The following is a 21086-nucleotide window of genomic DNA, read 5'->3' as shown; positions in this document are numbered from 1 at the left end:
CTTTGCAGTGGGGTTCAGGAGCTGGAGGAGGGGGCCAATGCACAAATGAAAATTCTATACAAGAAATATGACTTTAGAAGGCATTGGGGGCCAGGTGGAGACCTCTTTCTTGAAGAGGCACACCGACTTCTGGCCTGGTCCGCTGTTTATTTACTTGAATACACATTTACCCTTTTGCAATGCATACAGGCATATCAAAGGTAAAGTTTGGTAAACAGTAAAAGGATTATCAGGTTAGGAAATTGCCTTGAGCCACCACTATCTCAACACGATTGAACAATCGATGCTTAGCATCAGCCCTGCTAACGCCCAAGGTCCATTGGCCTTCTGCATTCCTTGGTGCATTCTCATGACAGTATTGGCAAGCAGTGGCTTTCTGCACTCACTAATATTCCTGATCTTAATTGTAAATACTGTTATTTAAAAAGCCTAGCATAGTGTCTGCACATAGCAGACACTTAATAAATGACAGCTCTTTATTGTAATAGAATAGTGAAAATTAAGATGTAGTCTCGACTGTGTAGTTGAAAGCACACATGAAGCAAAGGCAATCAGTTATTAGACAATATCTAAGTAAACTGACATAAATTATAAGTGCCATATTCATTTATTCAGAGGATACTATCATTCAGAGAAGGATGGAACAGTTTATGCCAGGACACATAAACCAAAGATCTGGATATTTGGAGGTTTCGCAGCTACTTCGCATTATATAACTAATTGTCCTCCAAGTGGATGTGACTAGTTTTAAAATTGCTCTGTTTCCTTTCAGTTCCAAGTTTGAATTTTTATTTCCCTACTAGATGCCTGGTGCACAAAATTCGTGCACTGGGGTGGTTGTCCCTCAGCCCAGCCTGCACCTTCTCCAATCTGGGACCCCTCCGACATCCCTCTCACAATCCAGGACTGCCAATCGCCCCCAACTGCCCTCCCCTGCTGACCCGGTTGCACCCAACTACCCTCCCCTGCCTGCCAGCCTAGTCACCCCTAACTGCCCTCCTCTGCAGGCCTGGTCCCCTCCAACTGCCCTCCCCTCCAAGCCTGTTCCCCCACTAACTGCCTTCCCCTGCAGGCCTGGTTGCCCCTGACTGCCCTCTCCTGCTAGCCCCTAACTGCCCTCCCCTGCAGGCCTGGTCACCCCTAGCTGCCCTCCCCTGCGGGCCTGGTCCCTCTCAACTACCCTCCCACCTTTTCAGTCCTGGTTGCCCCCAACTGCCCTCCCCTGCTGGCCTGCTCACCCCTAACTGCCATCTCCTGCTGGCCTGATCTCCCACAACTGCCCTCCTCTGCCGGTCATCTTGTGGTGGCCATTTTGTGCAAGGGTGTGGCAGTCAATTTGCATATTATATAGGATACTCTTCAAACTGTCCCTCTTTTTTAAAAAAAATATATTTTATTGACTTTTTACAGAGAGGAAGGAAGAGGGATAGAGAGTTAGAAACATCGATGAGAGAGTAACATCGATCAGTTGCCTCCTGCACACCCCCTTCTGGGGATGTGCCCGCAACCAAGGTACATGCCCTTGACCGGAATCGAACCTGGGACCCTTGAGTCCGCAGGTCGACGCTCTATCCACTGAGCCAAACCAGTTACGGCCAAACTGTCCCTCTTGATTACTCTTTGTGTTTGATTTAATCCTCAAGAGAGGATAGGTTTAGATAGAGGAAGAGAGAGAAAGGAAAAGAGAGAGAGAGATTTCAGTCTGTTGCCTCCATAAGCACTCCAACCTTGGATCAAACCTGCAAACTTGGTATATGCTCTGATCAGAGTCGAACCCTCCACCTTTTGTTGTATGGAATGATGCTCCAACCCACTGAGCCTCCTGGTCAGGGCTGGATTGTTTATGTCTTTATGTGCATAGTCCTCTCTTTTTTTTTGACAACCATTTTAAGCACTTACATTTATTTTTAACAAAATATAAAATGTATATATCAAATTTATTTACTCTCTTATGTATATATCAAATTTATTTATTCTTCCACATGTGCAATCACATAACATTTTTTCCATGTATATTTAGTTTATGTATATTGACAGTTTAGTATTTTATTACGTAAGTATTAACTTCAGAAATGGAGACCAGGAACTGCGGCCCAGGATTTGTGAACATCTATCTATTAATAGATATATTTTCTTTCTCTTCTAGGCTATTGTGGTGACCGATGGAGAGCGTATTCTTGGCTTGGGAGACCTTGGTAGTAATGGAATGGGCATCCCTGTGGGTAAATTGGCTCTGTATACAGCTTGTGGAGGGATGAATCCTCGTGAATGTCTGCCCGTCACTCTGGATGTGGGAACAGAAAATGAGGTAAACAATTTAAGTCTCTAAGAAAGCTGTTAACCTTCAAAAACAAAACAAAACAATAATTCCTTTATTTTGAGCTTATGCCAAGAACCTCATAAAATTAATTACTTTCTGGCTGGTTTTCTTCTCCTCAAACCTGTCCCCCAACTTTTATAAGAAAATTATTTTCTCTTTTCATCTTCCCTTCTTTATAATATTATTACTCTTTTACCAGCTTCTTTAGTGACTATTATCCTTTGATGAGTATTTATACTATTATTCTATAGAGTATTATGTTTTACTTTAGACTATCATAGTTTCTTTTTTTAATTATTATGTTCATACTACATAGGAACCCAAAGGATATTAAGTTTAATCAGCCTGAAATGCTTTTATCCTAAAAGTTTGTATTAAACCTTAGGTAGATGATTTGGAGTTTAGTCTTTTTCATCCTGCAACAGTATTTTAGAATCTTAAAGTCATATATCAATTAGTACATATTTTTGCTCATCCTTTATTGCTAATATCCAGGATTAGTTATGTGTGAAAAATACTAGAAATTAAAGGCAGAATTTTCTGAAATAGAGATGAAAGATAATGGTCAGTTAAGGATAGAGTTTTTATTTTATTTTTTTTTAAATATATTTTATTGATTTTTTACAGAGAGGAAGGGAGAGAGATAGTCGGAAACATCGATGAGAGAGAAACATCGATCAGCTGCCTCCTGCACATCTCCCATGGGAGATGTGCCCGCAACCCAGGTATATGCCCTTGACCGGAATCAAACCCGGGACCCTTCAGTCCGCAAGCCGACGCTCTATCCACTGAGCCAAACCGGTTTCGGCAAGGATAGACTTTTTAAAAGTTACATACAAATTTCAGACCTAGGTCCGGAACAGATTCATTATCAAATAAGACCTTGATACTTGAAATAAATATGTATACTTTTTTTATAGTTTTTTTGTTCCTTCCTAAAGCAACTTAAGATATAAGTTTTGACCTGTTAGTAATCCTATATAAGAAAAGGTTAATATGCAAATTGACCCTAACAGCTGAACGACCTGGAATGACCAGTTGCTATGATACATACTGACCACCAGGGGCATATGCTTAGCCACAAGCCAGGCTGACAGCTGCGAGCACAGTTGTGGTGGTGGGAGCCTCACCTGCCTCCTCGGCAGCACTAAGGATGTCTGACTGACGGCTTAGGCCTGCTCCCCTCAGGCTGTCAGTCGGAAATCCCCCAAGGACTCCTAGGCTGCCAGAGGGATATCTGACTACTAGCTTAGGCCCGTTTCCCCAGAGAGTGGGCCTAAGCTGGCAGGTGGACATCCCCCATGGGGTCCTGGACTGCGAGAGGGCACAGGCTGGGCTGAGGGACCTCTCCCCCCCACAACCTCCCCTGCCCCAAGTGCATGAATTTTCATGCACCAGACCTCTATTGTTATAATAATAACTTAAACAGTTTTTATGGTTTTTTTTATTGAGAGCCAAATTTTTTAAACTTAAACTATATAGGTAGGTAAATTGTTATTAACTTAATTAAGGTACTCCTAAGGCTTGGGAAGAGCCACACTCAATGGGCCAAAGAGCCGCATGGGACTCGTGAGTCGCAGTTTGCCGACCACGGGGTTAGGGCAACAGTTTTTATGTTTAACTTCCTGTGTATACATGAGTTCTCATTTAACCTTTATAAAGGATACAGTTTGACAAAAACCAATTGCTTATCTGGCATTTTCTTTTTCAATACCGAAAGAAATGACTTAGAAATGATCAAAGCTGACCTCTTATAACAATTATTCTAAAGCTGAGTATGTAGATTGAATATTTCCTCTTTTTTCATATATTTTAAAACATTCTTCTGTGATAAATTATATTGAAATCAAAGTTTAAAAATCACAAAATCTGTAGAACATCTTAAAAATTCTAGGAAGAAATAAAGAAGAGTAAAGAGTGATAAAACAGGCATGCAAAAATTTAAGAGTTTGTTTTTAAACTTGGGCCTTTTAATGAGATTGTATAATGTGGACATAGAGTAAATTGTGCACTACTGAAACCAAACACAGAGACTGTTGATTGTATTAGTTATATGAAATATATAATTTTCTGAAAGTATGTCTTAAAATTATCAAATTTGCTAATTGTCTTGAAATTTTCTCACATTATGTCCATTTAGTATTCCTTTCTTATTTTGGTAGTCACTGCTTTTATGTTATTCCATTTCTGTCTCTCAGCCTGCAAAACCCATCTATCCATCATCAGATTTCTTACTTTGCCCTGCTGTAGATCTAGCTCTCTAAATTCTTTTTCCATTAAAATGCCTGGTGCATACCATATTTCAAAGTTTTTGAGCTGCTAAATTAGAAAATAATCTGATATGTTAAATTAATCTATTTTTAAAGTACTATGTGTTATTTCTAGACATTTTTGCTTACTGCCAGTGGGCTGTTGGAGACATTAGGGGGAAAAAATAAGTGAGGGGTGGAATATTCACTCTTTGACAGGTCACTGGAGAATATCTTTTTAACCTAAGAGACTTTCCTGAAATTATTCAGAGTTTTGTAGAGTTTGAGTCAGATTATGTTGGTTTAACTGAGTTAGATAAATATTGAGCACCTATCTGTCAGGGCCTAAGTGAAGGCTCGATAACATCAGAGTAAACAACTTAAGATCTTGCCAGCAAGATGCTCTGAATCTAGAAGAGGAGACACATATGTAACTAGATTCAGCATGCACTGAATGCCTTCATAGGGACATTTGACAAACTATTAAGGACTGCTAGCAAACCATTTCTCTGCCAGTTCGAATATACTCTGAGTCTCTAACTATATTTCAGCAATCTGTTTATAACTTATCTTTTTCCAAAATCATATGTAAGAAATTTAATAGTGAAAATGTATATCACAAATGTCAGTTAAAGTTCTTGTCCTAAAAAGAGAATAAATTATTAGTTCCTTTAGACCATTTAGCTATACCTGAAATTAGCCAAACTACAAAATTTGAGGGCATAGTTTCAAGACTGCTCTCACTTCGGACACCAACTGAAAGGTTTGGGGGGTTTCCCAAAGCACTCTCAGGTTTTTTAAGGCTTATACTCAAAGATCTCACTGAAAGTTTTTACAATTACAGTTAAGTTGTATTAAAGGGACAGGGTACATATTAAAATAAGCTAAAGGAAGTGATACACAGGGCAGAGTCTTAGAGGGCTCTAACTGTGAAGCTTCTATTTTCCTGTCTTTGGGAAGTCAAGACACATTATCTTCCAGTGTTCAAGTGTGGGACTGATATGTGCTCTAGGATTTCATTACCTAGGCATGATTGATTGATTGCCATGTATTCTCTGTCTCCAGTTGACTGATACCAATGACCCAGGGTTCCCCAACCCAAATCACATGGCTAATTTTCTGGCATAGCCAGCCCCCACCCTGTGACTATTAGTTATGGTCACTAGGCAACTAGATAAAGGGTTAGGCCCTATCCAAAATAGTTGAATGCACGTGAATCATGTCACCAGAGTCCATGCAAACAATAGACCAAAATATGAGGCAAACACAAAAAGAAAAATAGGTCTAAATTTTAATGTCAAGTAGAATTCAAACTCAGATCAGATTATGGGTTTGATTATTCAAGTTTCAGAAAACATAGTTCCTGTGCTCTAGAAACTGCTCCAGAACATATTAAAATTGATAGCTTCACATTTCTTTATAAGCTTGATTTCCAAAGCTGGTAAAAATAGTACATAACAATTAGTCTTATGTTTATCCACATTCCCAGTTTCATTGTTTACTAATTGTATGATCTTGAAAAAGTGACTTAACTTTTTTTGTTTTTAATATTATTTTATTGATTTTCAGAGAGGAAGGGAGAGGGAGAGAGAGATAGAAACATCAATGACGAGAGTCATTGATTGGCTGCCTCCTGCATGCCCCCTACTGGGGATCGAGCCCACAATCCGGGCATGTGCCCTGACTGGGAATCAAACCCAGGACCCTTCAGTCTGCAGGCTGGCGCTCGATCCACTGAGCCAAACCAGCTAGGACATGACTTAACTTTTATGTGCTTCAGTTTCCTCATGCAAAATGAGTACCTATCTTATAGAGTTGTCATGATTTAATATTCTTAAGAGTCTTTAGAATTGTGACTGGCATTTTGTAAGTACTTAGTAATGTTAATTTACATTAATGTAGATCAGAAACAAAAATCTTTCATAAAATATTGCTAAATTAAATATTGTTAATATATTTAAATACATTTATAATTCTTACTGATTTTTAGGGAGAGGGAAGGAGGGGGCGGAGGAAGGAGAGAGAGAGAGAGAGAGAGAGAGAGAGAGAGAGAGAAACATAGATGTGAGAGAGAAACATCGGTCTTTTGCCTCCCACATGTGCCATGATCAGGGATTGAACCTGAAACTGGGGTATGTGCCCTGACCAGGAATCAAACTTGTCACCTTCTGATATACGGGATGACACTCCAACCAACAAAGCCACCCCGTCAGGGTGCACAGTTACTCTTTGTTTATGATACCATTGCTCCAGGTCTTGGCTTTTCTGATTCTGGTTGTATGTTTAGTCTGACTTTTAGTTCATGTGAACATTGTATCTAGATCTAGACTCGTCATTGGAACTTGAACTCAGGTTGAAGCCTCTTCCCATTTAGAAGGTTTCCCCTTGTGTTCTAGAAAGTGTTCTTCATCTGTGGCATGAGCCAGCTGTCAGAAGCTGAACTAAAGAAAAACCTTATAGATTTTCTGTCATATGTATCTGCCATGTATCTTTCAGCCCTTGTACAGAAGCTAGCATTGGCACTAGAATGTGGCTGGCATTCGTTTTCGATTGCTAACATAGCAATTTATTACCAACTTGGTGGTTTAAAACAACACAAATATACACAAGCCTCAAAAGGCTAAAATCATAAAAGGTGCCAGCAGGGCCGCATTCCCTATCCTTGCCTTTTCCAGCTCCTACAGACTCATTCCTTTGTTCGTGTCCCCCTGGTCCACGCTCAAAGCCAGCAGTGCAGTATCTCTCTGACCTGCTTCCGAGTCACATTTCTTTCTCAGACCAGGGCCAGGAAAGGTTTCACTTTCAAAGACTCACTCTGAATCACTTCTGCAAAGTTTCTTCTGCCAAATAAGGTGACATCCTTACAAGTTGGGGGAGAGGGAGGGTCATTATCTGCCTACCACATGGTCCCAATTAGAATGTCATCATTTCTCTCTCAGGTGGCCTTAAGTTCTAGCCTTTATATTCCCATGTTATGGGGATTACTTGCCACTCCTGACAAGTGAACCTGCATTGGAATGAGTACTTATTGCCTGAGACACTACACCAATGCCTTGGGAAGGATAATGGGGACTTTCTTCAGTGTGACTTTATACACATTATAACTATGGAATTTCTTGGAGTTTGTGGTAGATTTTAGAAATGCCCATTATATAAATTAGAATAGAAAACGGAATTACATAAGATGGAAATGAACCTTTGGGGAGGTATAATAATCTTATTTTTAACTTAATAAGTTTGAAATGAGTGGTCCTCAATATGTGTTCTATGGACCAACCACTTCAGAATTACCAAGGGCATGTGTTAAGATTGCCCAACCCTGACCCCCACTCCAGACTTACTGAATGAATCACAGTCAAACTTAATCATTTTTATTTTTACCTCTTTTTAACTTTTGTGCCAGCATATGTGCATGCTGACATTTTATTGTTTTAGAATGTTGGCAGTTTGCTTAATGTTACTGATGTAAGTGAAAATTACATATTATTTCTTTACAGAATCTTGTTCTTTCATTTGAAAATAATGAGGTCATAGCACCAAAAAATGATCATCTATATATTATAAATAAAATTTAAAAATAAATGCTAAAGTGGGGAATAGTTATAACATGGCAGATAAAAGTTTATATGTTCTCAGTATCAGAGAGAATATTTTAAAGTCAATAAGAAAATGTCAAATTTGAAATATGCAAATTGCTAAATGACATATGGACACATACAATTTACAAATGAAGAAGTAAAAATGCTCAAGAAATTTATGAAAACATGTTTAATATTAGAAAAGTACAAATGAATGTTGCTTATTAACATTACAGATAAATAATGTGTTTATATATATTTATTTTGTTATACATTATATGTATTATATATATTTTATATGTATATACATATACACACATATATATATGTGGAAAGATAATACTTTTACTTGAGGCTGCAACAAAATAGGTGTAGTTATTACATGTCATTGGGAGGACCATTAATTTGTTCGTCCTCTTTGAGGGCAGAGTTCTAATATAGATCACAAATTTTAAGACTGCTCCTCTATTGACATGAAACATTTTCACAATATATTCCTATGTGAAAAGGGGTTATAATATTGTCCAAAATTTGAACAGATAATATTTTACATGCGCGGATATAAAGAAAATGGCCTAGAAGACTATTCATCAAGGTGATAGTAGAGGGTAGTTCTGAATGGGTAGAGTTTATTCAGTGCTTTCAAATTTTCTGATAGGAAATGTTGTTTTACTAATGATAAAAAACTTAAAATATTAAGAAAGTAGTTTTTAATTTTCAAAAACTTCAGATTTGAAAGGTATAAATGTGAGAGACAAGAACAGGGTGTGAGTTGATGATAATTACTATTAACTTCAAATAAATGAATGCTTCAAATAAAATTTCTCAAGATTCCATAATTGAGATAGTGCTAACAAGGAAGATAATTAACTTGACCAATATATACCCTCCTGATTTCCATATGCTTTGTCTTTTACTGTTTTCTTATAATCTTTTTCCTTCTCTCATACTATAAGTCTTCATAAGTTTTTAGTGACATTACCTGCATTTCATGTGACATCTCTTGCTAAACAGTGGCTAACCTTTTTAAGTGCTTGCTTCATACCCAGTCTTTCATTTATTCTCCAAAAATGGTTCTAGTGCGTGTTTAATAGTGGCCACAAGAAGCTGTTAATGTGATAAGCTAATATCACTTCTGTGCCAGGCAACTTAGTCTATGAAGCCATTATCAAAATTGGGTAATTTTGCTTGCTGTAGTTTTTTTTTTTTCAGTCAAATCTCTAAGAGTGCACTGGTTATTCAAGCCTTAATTATCATGAAAAATTAAAAACAGTAAATAGTGACAGAAACATTATATTTGGGAGAATTTTATAACTTCCTGATTTAATGTAAAAGCTTTTTCTTGTTCATAAGTCTTCAATTTGACTCTCCATTGTAGTTATATATACTTTAATTATTAGCAATGGAAAGAATGAGCAAAGAGAGCAGGGAAACATGTGACATCTTTTCTTAATTGTGTTCTTCTAATTCACATTTTAGAAGTCCAAATACATCCCAGACATGGAGAAGGGGTTTCACTTCTGGCAGGCATTAGAAGCTCACTGGCAAGCCAGCCCCCCTGTTCAGAAGCCTGCCAGTAGATTGTTTAAAGTTTGTAGGCCTCCAGGAGCAGCTGGGCTTTATAGCAGCACTCAATTTCAGATTTTACATTTCATCTGAAATACATTTATATGATTAAGTATGTTAACTTCCAGCTAGCAGAAAGCCTTAACTCGTTGTTGTGCAGTACGTTATATGTAGGATGACCACATCTGTATTAGCCAAACCAAGACACTTTCACAATGAAAGAGGACGCTATTAATAATTTCACTAGGACGGCAGGTGTCAACCAGACTGTCGTTTCTGTTGGCTTGAAGCAAATCGCTACTCAGATTATTTAAATGGCTCAACCTACAGAACAACATCACCACACCTACTAAAACATATCATTTATCTATAACAGACCACCTCTAAACTTAGTGACAAAACAATTACAATTTTATTAATGTTTATGATTTGCTGGGATGGGCAGGAAGGCTAAGAGGCATGGGACAGCTTGCCCTTCTCCATGTAGATTCTCCTCCACAAATTGTTCATATTCCACATGTAAAAATATGCTCATCTTCATCTTAGGTTTCCAACAGTTTCATCCCAATAACAGCAGTAGTCCCAGACTTCAGGATCCTGTCCTCTGATCTAAATCAGGTCTAGGTACAAATGAAGCTTCTTGTGTTTGGGTCCTTTTTGTGGGTCCTCTTATCTGTTCCCACATATTAAACTAAGGATGGTGGAGCAGGGTCAGAATAATCACCATCAACATTCCCATTCAAAATGGGAGGAATAGGAATTATATGGCTCTAAATGGTTCATAGAAATTTTGAATTCCCATTGGACATATGTTGTCAGGCCACCTATGGGGGGCAGGGGTCGAGGGGGGGGAATGTTTTTGAAAAGGGCCTAGTTCTCTTATGCTTCTGGCTCTGCTCTCAGGACTCTTGCTCTGTCCACAGTATCACAGTTAAATAGCTTTCTCAGCCTGGTTTCTTCTTGTGGAAAGTTGGGGACCAAGCGAAGTTTCATTTGGAAGTGTTCCAATTAATCCAGCACCCTTAGAATTTTTTAAAATTTTTCTATGTATCAGATTATAGTCGTCTCTATTACATAAAGGCCCCACTCACAAGTCTTTTCAAAACAGACCTTCCCCCTTCAGTGGTAGCGTATCAGAGAGCTCTGGGACTAGTTCCTTTTATCAAGACAAGATGGTCTATTGGACTCCAGTTTAACTCATTTAGATATATTTTTAAAAGTTGTTAACAACCACACATTTCAGTTGATCTTTGACTACCGGCCTTATTTCACTTTTGAAATCTTTTACAAGCAAGTCTTAGTCTTGTATCCTCTGTGTTTTTTTTAATTTTGCTCACATACTGAACATTTTCTTCTTTAGCTCATCCTGTATTAACTTTATCTTACATCTATGAAGCCAGTTTACAGGGCTTACAAATGTTTTGTTAAATATGTCCCTTTGGATTTCATGCTTTGGAATTCTATTATAAATGAGTTGTGTATTTTATTTCATTTTCAGTTGTTCATTGGTAGTGTATAGAGACACATTTGATTTGTGTATATTAATGTTATATTCTGTGATCATGTTAAATTCACATAGTTTTTCTAGTGGATTTTTTTTGTAGATTCCTTAGTATTTTCCATGTACATGATCATGTGTATACAAATAAAAACAATTTACTTCTTCCTTTGCAATCTATATTCCTGTTGTTTTTTTTCTTTTGCTTACCTTATTGTAATGGCTAGGATCTTCAGTATAGTATAGTGTTGAATAGAAGTGGTGAGAGTAAATATCGTTGTCTAGTTTCCAATTTTATTTATTTATTTTTAAATATATTTTTTTTTATTTCAGAGGGGAAGGGAGAGGGAGAGAGAGATAGAAACATCAATGATGAGAATCATTGATCAGCTGTCTCCTGCATGCCCCCTACTGGGGATTGAGCCTTCAACGCAAGCATGTGCCCTTGACCAGAAGGAACCTTTCAGTCCACAGGCCAATGCTCTGTCCACTGAACCAAACCAGCTAGGGCTAGTTTCCAATTTTAGGGAAATAGCACTAAATCTTTTTCTGTTAAATATGTTGTTAACCTGGGTTTTTTTATAGATGACTTTTATTAGGTTTAGGAAGTTTCTTACTGTTCCTAGTTTATTGGGAACTTGTTGTGAATGGATATTACCATATGTAAATTATACCTCAATTAAAAACTGATTTAATAAAAACAAAAATATTACATACACTAAAATGTGAACAGAGTAACATTGGCTCACATCAGTATTTTTTTAAAAAAACAATAACAACACTGTGTAGCCCTAGCTGGTTTGGCTCAGTGGATAGAGAGGTTTGGCTCAGTGGATAGAGCATTGGCCTGTGGACTGAAGGGTCACAGGTTCGATTCAGGCCAAGGGCACATGCCTGGGTTGTGGCTCGATGCCCAGTAGGGAGTGTGCAGGAGGCAGACGATTAACAATTCTCTCTCATCATTGATGTTTCTATCTCTCTATCCTTCTCCCTTCCTCTCTAATATCAATAAAAATATTTTTTTAAAAAAACTGTGTAAAGTTTAAGAAAAACTTTAGTCACGGCTAAAAGATTATTTTTAATATTAGTCAACTATAATATTAAAGGTATAATCAAAATGTTTGTTAAATATTTTGCTTTCAGAAACAAAGAAAAAGGAAAGGAATTGTTAACTTCCCTTTTTCTAAGCTCATTTAATACTCAGAACTCATATTTTTCTATGTGATAAAACTCTGCCTGTAAAATCTGAACTAAGCTTTTCTAGTTAGCACCACTGAGAAATTTTCATTCCTTTTATTCCCCCCAGAATAAGGCACAATGTTTTTTAATGTTTAGCAATTATTTTTCTTATTTGGCATATAAATACTATAGATATAGTCTATTTAACACTAAATATTGATTCTCTAGGTTGCTTCTTAATCAGTTTTACAATATTTTATTTCCAGTTCTATTCTTATTATATAAGTAAGGAAACTGAGGCTTAGAACAAGTATATGACTTGCCTTTAGTTATTTTTATATCTCTGGTAACTTTTTTACAATAGGAGTTACTTAAAGATCCACTGTACATTGGACTCCGGCAGAGAAGAGTGAGAGGTCCTGAATATGATGCTTTTTTGGATGAATTCATGGTGGCAGTTTCTTCCAAGTATGTATAGTATTTATTTTACCTATATTTGAGTTGAATTTGAAAAATTTAAAGGTAACCTAACATAATGAAGTATAAAAATATCCAAGTTTTGTGCTATATGTCCAATAATTGGAAGCAATTTGAATAAAATACATGTGCATATATACTCATAGCAGTTAGTGGCCAAGTGATATCTTCATGTGTTTATCCCCTAAAAGGTTGTCTTTGTTGCTATTCCTAAAGAAACTTTTCTCTTATGATTATTGGCAGTCTGGTTAATAAATCTGATCTTTGATTATCTTTTTGGATGAATCTGACCCATTTGTGGTAGGAAAAGCAGAGGAAGAAGTGAGCATGAGTTAGTGCAATGCACAAGGTCCAGAATGGAGCAAGGACCAGGACATCTAACCACAATCTGTGAATCTCTGATTAAAAATAAGGTATTCAATTAAAGTGCAGTGCTATATTTTACCTAGTCTAGGTAGTATTTACCTGTGGGCCTAGTGCTACTGTAAAATTTTCCAGATTTTTTCTTTCAAAGAAGAAACTTCTGCCATAAGTTAGTAATATATTCTAGGAGAATTTTGTCTCACTAACAGTCATCCCATTTGTTACGGTATAGCCACAGAAACCATGTACTATGTAAACACACGTGTGTTGCCTTGGTTTCTCATAGAAATAAACTCATCACTAGAATCAACTCTAAATGGAGACATCCTTCTGGTTTCTTTTTATTATAAGGTTTGATTTTAAAAAGTTGAAATCCAATAGCAAAAAGTACTTCCACCAGCTTGCACAATAATTTAGAATAAATGGAATCTTTCATTACCCAAGGTTTTAATGCAGAGTATAGTTGGCAACTAGTATAGACTACTTTTTAAAAACCCATGCCTGATTTATTGTTATATTTTATATGGCCTGTGAATGATGTTACAAATATCCAAATGGCCCTTGGCAGAAGGAAGGTTCCCCAACCCTGGTATAAGCGAACATGGTTTACAATTCTTTTCTTTTAGTTGCTTTTCTTTCCTAATCTTATTATATTCATTAATTCTGATTGCATTAATTCAAAATTCCTTTAATGTGCTTGTAAATTTTTTACACTGATTTTATTCTTTTTTGTATGAGTCTTATTGAAATATATTATTCCGTGTGCCCTATTTTTCTTACTAGAATGTAAATTGTTTCATCAAAATAACTTTATTACAAGAGATTACTTTTTATCTATCATACATTATACTGTAGCACGTAGTGGGTATAAAGAAACTACATTGAAAGCATTACTTAAACATTGAATGCAGCCTTAATGAAACCACAGTGCGATACACCTGAAGCAAAGGTGGTTCTCTAATGAAAACTAGAGAAGCACACAAGTTTCCAAATAAAGTGGCCCTGCTTGTAGTCAACTAAATATTTGAGTTTTAAATATATACATTGATGTGTTAGAATTGATCTTTTCTCTAAAGAAGAAAAGTATTTTAGTAAATTACTATTGCGCCCTAATCGGTTTGGCTCAGTGGATAGAGCGTCGGTCTGTGGAATCAAGGGTCCCAGGTTCGATTCCAGTCAAGGGTATGTACCTTGGTTGTGGGCACATCCCCAGTAGGGAGTGTGCAGGAGGCAGCTGATCAATGTTTCTCTCTCATCAATGTTTCTAACTCTCTATCTCTCTCCCTTCCTCTCTGTAAAAAAATCAATAAAACATGTAAAAAAAAAAAGAAAAGAAATACATTAAAAAAAAAAAGAATTCCTTCTTAAAAAAAATTACTATTGCAACCATTATTACCTATCATTTTCTTTTTGAATCAGCAAACAATGAGATAAGAGGAATTCCTTAACATTTTATGAGTTTTAAAGCTAAATTATATTTATTAAAGATCATAGTTACCTTTGACAGTGACCTATATTCTATGCTTCTTGTATGTGTGTGTTCTTTGCCTTTTCTCTTGACTTTCTTTTTTTTTTTTTTTGAGAATTAAGAGTATGGTTTTATTTATTTATTTTTATTTTTTTCCTTAAAAACTTGTTTCTTATTGTTTTCCATCTATCTGTACCATATATAATAATTTAGAAAATAAGAATGAATATATCTACTCATTAGTAATATTAAAAAAGGAAACTCAATATAAATTTATTTCATTATATCTGGAAATTAATCTAAAAACAAAAGCAAAAAACACCAGTAGCAATGTCTTGTGGGTCAAAATAAGGTCCTTTGTTCAAATTATTTGTCTTGCCCTCCTTAATTTATGTGCATTTATAAACAAAGATGAAAAAGGTATACACATATGAAAGTAGTTTAATTCTTATTTTTAAAGACTATCGAGGGCATGAGTGGGAGGAGTTTATGGGGGGATGAGGTCACATATGTAATACCTTAATCAATAAAGAAATTAAAGATTGATAAAAATAAAATAAAATAAAAGGGGGAGGACATCTGTAATAGTCTCAACAAAAGATAAATAAATAAATTTTTAAAAAAAGGAAAAAATAAAGACTCTCAGTGTGGCTGATTTGATGGGGAAATAGTATAACAATATTTGAATGAGAGAGATATTATTTTATCATTGGAGATTAAAGATGAAAGTAAAAGGATAATTAAGGAAAGGATATTAGAAAGTTGGTTGAGGGTAAGTTCAGAAATTTAAGGGGACTTTTTTCAATTCAGCAATCCCGTATAAAGGCATTCTCTAGGAAATGTGAGATCTAATTTGCAATTAATATGATATCTTGACCTGTCCTTATTGTTGATGATCACTACCTTTCAGATAGTAATGGTGGGAGTCCTTATAGTGGCCCCTTATGACCTCTGATGCACTCGCTGCAGCCACACTCTCCGCACTTTGCTGTCAATGAACTCTTAACGCATGTTTCCATCTCAGAGTATTTGCCCTCGCTCTCCCCTGTCTGACATATTCTACCCCAAGAAATCTACTTGGTAAATGACCTAATTGTTGTCAGTACTTGCTGAAATCTCACCTTCTTCTGAGGCTTACTATGATCCAGATGCTCCATATAATACTGAAATCTGCCCCTTCTTCTCCCCATGCCAGGCTCTCCTGATACTCTTGCTTTGCTGTACTTTTCTTATTTTATAATTTTATATAATTTATTCATTTATTACATGTTTTGCTTACTGTGTGTCTCTAATAATAGAATATGTATTTCCTCAAGGACAGGAATCTACCTTGTTCATTTTATAAACAAGTTTCTATGTCAATTCCTGGCACAAAATACTTAGATATGCAATATATATTTGTTAAACTGGATTGAGCTACTCTAATGGAGGCCACACAAGAGAATGTGAGTGGATTGGCAACAATCTTTCACCATACTAGAAAATTAAAGTTTAAATATGTCCTACATCTGCTGAGTTACTACCATCTTTTTCATGTAGAAAGTAGGAAAATAGGGATGTGGTGAGGGTGAATACCTGATTTCCCCAAGTCTAACAACAAATAGATTATCCCTTGAGGGCTAAGAGGTTCTGAAGTCAGTGTGTTACATAAAGTAATCTAACTACATTTAATGCAGGTTGGCAGTAAATATTTTCTGAGCTGATAGATTTCAAAGTCCCATTATTTAAAACTATAACAAAATTTATATAAAATTTGCCACAATCAAGACATAAGAACAAAATAATCATTCATATTGCCAAGATGATCACATTCTGGCTAGCTTAGTTTTCCATCATTGGACTGTTATTTTTATTTCACAAATTATAAAACAAGCCAAAGCTGACACAGCATGTAATGCTTTTGATTTAACCATCATGTAGTGATTAATTCTTAAGACTTTGTTGTGGCCTCCACAGATGGTGACCCAATTTTTTTTTTTACATCTTCAGTCAAAATAAAACCACATTCTACAGTATAGGTGGCAAAGACTGCCACGTATATGAATAGAAACAAAATAAGCAATTGTTATTATTCTTAACCAATATGGTTAGATTTGGATATGTAAACATTATAATGGAGAAAAGGCTCAGCCTTACTGAGCACATATTGGAGTGGTGTTGCCTGGATAGGTTTGTAGTCCATTTCTACCGAGGCCTTATGGAATGACGTTTCTTACTTCATGGACTGCACCATGGTTTGGGACCTGACCCTCAGTTTGGGAAGTTCAGAACCATGATATTGTCAGTGTACAAGGCCCCCGTCTCAGGGACATGTGATAAGAAAAACCTGGGCTGTGAAGTCAACCTTTGGCTCCATCAACTACTACATTTGCAACCTTGGAAAAGCTGCTTACCTCTCCAGAAAGAAAGTGAAAAATAATAACAGCACCTACTTCATAGGATCGTTGTGATGATTGAGATGAAACATTAAGAAACAAAATTACTTTTGTTAAGTGATACAAATAGTAAGTACAGTTTTTTTCCCAAGGGAGGATGATGAGGGCCAGTAATTTAATAAGTTATAGGTTGGCAAATTTGCATAAGAACGCTTAATAGTTGGAATTGTTCAGAAATAAAATAATGTATATAAAAGTACTCATGCCCTGGCCAGGTGGCTCAGTTGGTTAGAGCATTGTCCCATACACCAAAAGACTGTGGGTTTGATTCCCAGTCAGGGCACATACCTAGGTTTTGGGTTCAATCCCTGGTCAAGGATAGGCAACAGATTTCTGTTTCTCTCTTTCTCTCTCCCCCACTTCTTGTCTCTCTAAAATCAATACAAATATATCCTCAGGTGAGGATTAATATATATATGTATATACGTGTAGAAGTATTTACCACAATGCTTTTCAATAAAAATTACTCAGTAGTTGTTATTTTTGGTTGTTTTTGTAGTAAATATTATTTGTGACCTCTCTCACTTTAAGTACGTGGGCAGATACGCTTAATATAAACATAATATATACATTATACAATATAAATATATAATGTAATATAAACATAAACATACAGGTTTCTGCCTTAAGTGGAAGTATTTATTAGAATTAAGCATTTTCTAAAGTGTTCTAACTTTAGGGTTCTATTAAAGTACTAAAGAATCTGTATTTTGTTTAAACATTCAGGGATGAGCTGTATCAAAAAATTCAGTGATTCATTTATAGTTGGGATCATTATGAGTCAGTTGAAAATGTTTGATCATCACATCATATAATTATACTTGACCCAGAGGAATATATTTCTCATTCAACATTTTAAATTACTTAGTTTTTCCTTGTTTTGCCCAAAGTTTTTTTCATCAGGAGTTAAAGGTGATTAATTCAAAAGAAAAAATTCTTACAAAAACTTTTTATTTGCCTTGTATTACATTTCCTATGCTGCATATTCGTTGTAAGTCAGCTTCAAATCAAGTCCATGACAAGAATTATTTCCTCAATAAAAGATGATATGAAGGTACTAAAAACTATTGAATTAATTTGCAAGATTAAAAAGGAGACTTGGGCTTATATAAGCCAAATATGCAAATCAACTATCAACTAGTTCACTTATTCACTGTCTCTCTTTCTTTAAAAATTATCTTTAAACAATACCATCTGATTATATCCCAAAGCAGAAATTGAAATAATTTTTTCTTCTTGAGTATCTGCTATGATTCCCCAATGCATTTATCTTAAGAACAGATTCATGCCCTGACCAGTTTGGCTCAGTGGATAGAGCGTCGGCCTGTGGACTGAAGAGTCCCAGGTTTTATTCCAGCAAGGGCATGTATCTTGGTTGTGGGCACATCCCCAGAGTGGGGTGTGCAGGAGGCAGCTAATCGATGTTTTTCTCTCATCGATGTTTCTAGCTCTTTATCCCTCTCCCTTCCTCTCTGTAAAAAAACAATAAAATGTATATAAAAAAATAGAATTACACATTTCACTTTCATATTCTAGATGTGCCCTCTCGATGACATGGTCCACACTAGAAAGTAAACTTTTCTGGTTTAGGTTGTTTGGCCTAAATTCATGTGTACATAGTAGACATCAACAACTCATAAATTTTAAATATTGTGCAGTTCTGAGTAGCATGAGAAAATCTCATGCCATCCCTCTCCATCTTGCCTGGGATATGAACCATCCCTTTGTCCAGCGTCTCCACACTATATATGCTCCCTGCTCATTTATTTATGCACTGCCAGTCGTGCAAAAGTGTAGCATGTACAATTATGTACAGTACATAATACTTGATAATCAACAACTATTACTGGTTTATGTAGTTATTATACTATACTTTGTTTTTTAGAGTGTATTCTTTCTACTTATTAAAGAGTTTTCTGTAAAACAGGATGCTGTGTTACACCAGCAGTAGCCTCAGACATCTCGTGCTTACTGAGTCTCTGAATTGCATCATTTTCCGTTGTGCTTGATTTAATCCCCCGTTGTTTTGTACAGTAACATGCAGTACAAACTTGTAACCTAAAAGAAATAGGCTATAACATATAACCTAGTTAGGCTCCACCGTCTAGGTTTGTGTAAGTACACTCTATGATGTTCTTCTAAATGTTATGAAATGCAAAAGAATTTGCTTTTAAGTATACTTTTTACACATGACTGGGGACTCATAAATATCGGGTATTAAAAGGCATATCTTTTCCAACTTAGAAATTATCAGAAGCTGACTCAGTTTTAATGCATTGCTTGTTTTCTTGACATGTAGACATATCTGTTTAAATTTAAGAACGAATACTTGATATGCATTCAGATCTTATCATGGATTTGAATCTTCAGAAATTAAAGAATGATTTTTACTGTTGCCATCCAGAGAGAGCAAATATTTAAAAATAAGGAATCATGCCCTAACTGGTTTGGCTCAGTGGATAGAGCGTTGGCCTGCGGACTGAAAGGTCCCAGGTTTGATTCCGGCCAAGGGCATGTACCTTGGTTGCGGGCACATCCCCAGTGGGGAGTGTGCAGGAGGCAGCTGATCGATGTTTCACTCTCATTGATGTTTCTGTCTCTCTATCCCTCTCCCTTCCTCTCTGTGAAAAATCAACAAAATATATTTTAAAATAAATAAATAAAAATAAGGAATCATAATTACTTCTTATTGTGTTTATGATATATAAAAGCCACCAGATGTATTCTATCAATATTAATAATAACAACTATCATAACAGTTGATACATTTTTTTAGGTTTTTAAAATTATAGTTTACATTCAAAATTATTCTATATTAGTTTCATGTGCACAGCATAGTTGTTAGATAGTTGTTAGAGTGTTTCATGCCTCATATTTCCAGTACTTACCTTACACCATATTTAGTTATTACAATTTTATTGACTACTAGAGGCCCAGTGCACAGATTCATGCACAGGTGGGGTCTCTTGGCCTGGCCGGTGATTGGGGCCAATCGGGGACATGGAAGGTTGGCCAGCGGGGGGAGAGGCCACAGGAGGTTGGCTGGCCAGGGAGAGGGGCCATGGAAGGTTGGCCAGCCGCCCCTATGGGAGTCATTGGGGCTGGTCAACCGGGGGGAAGGGGCCACGGGAGGTTGGCCCTGGGAGAACACTGACCACCAGGTGGCAGCTCCTGCATTGAGTGTCTGCCCCCTGGTAGTCAGTGCACATCATAGCGACTGGTCATTAGGTCGTTCGGTCATTTGGTCACTTAGGCTTTTATATAGAGATATTTCCTATCCTGTACTTTACATCCCCATGACTGTTTGTAACTACTAACCTGTACTTTTCAATACCTTCACCTTTATCACTCACTCCCACAGCTAATGCATTTTTATGGTATGTACCAGGCTGTGTTCTAATTTACGTACTTTAAATCCTCAAAACAGTTCTGTGACATTCTTACAATTAGTTGTCCCCATTTTTCAGATAAGAAACAGAGGCGCAGAGAGATTACGGACATTTCTATAGCTACTCAACTAGAAAGTGACAGGACTGAGATTCACCGTCAGTCTGGCTCCAGAGCCCACGCGCTGACTCATTACGTTGCATTGCTGTCTGATTTAAAGCAGTGCTGTCCAAATGTGTCCGTGCAAATAATGTGGCATGTGCAGCACGGTCTGTGTTGAGACCACTTACAAACGCAGCTGTCGCTGTCAGGGTGAAAATAGAAATGCCAATAGCTCTAAGCTTAGGGCTGGATTTTACACATGTAGCCATGATGATAAACCCTAATAACTGTGAGAAGGAAGTTATGGAAAATTAGGTGATTTGTTTGAAAACTATGCATTTTTCTCTTGCCCTAAACATTTTAACTTCCCTAAACAAATAAAACAGTTTGAAGATATTTTCTGGTACTTGAATTATAAGCAAATAGGAAATGTGGGTGAATTCAACAGAAGTTTCATTCAATGT

General features: G+C 36.5%; 1 protein-coding gene across 1 annotated transcript in view; it reads left to right on the top strand.

Annotated features, from left to right (window-relative positions):
• The window catches only part of ME1 (malic enzyme 1, NADP(+)-dependent, cytosolic), a 141275-nt gene that overhangs the window by 33903 nt on the left and 86286 nt on the right, over window positions 1-21086 (top strand). The window contains exons 4-5 of the mRNA XM_015570285.1: window positions 2147-2308; window positions 12755-12858. Coding sequence (XP_015425771.1) covers window positions 2147-2308; window positions 12755-12858 — 266 coding nt within the window. The remainder of the gene's footprint in view (window positions 1-2146; window positions 2309-12754; window positions 12859-21086) is intronic.

The sequence above is a fragment of the Myotis davidii genome, unplaced genomic scaffold (genome assembly GCF_000327345.1).
Source record: "Myotis davidii unplaced genomic scaffold, ASM32734v1 scaffold185, whole genome shotgun sequence".
Classification (NCBI taxonomy): domain Eukaryota; kingdom Metazoa; phylum Chordata; class Mammalia; order Chiroptera; family Vespertilionidae; genus Myotis; species Myotis davidii.
Note: the sequence above shows the minus strand (reverse complement) of the source record. Positions and strands in the feature narration are given on the sequence as shown.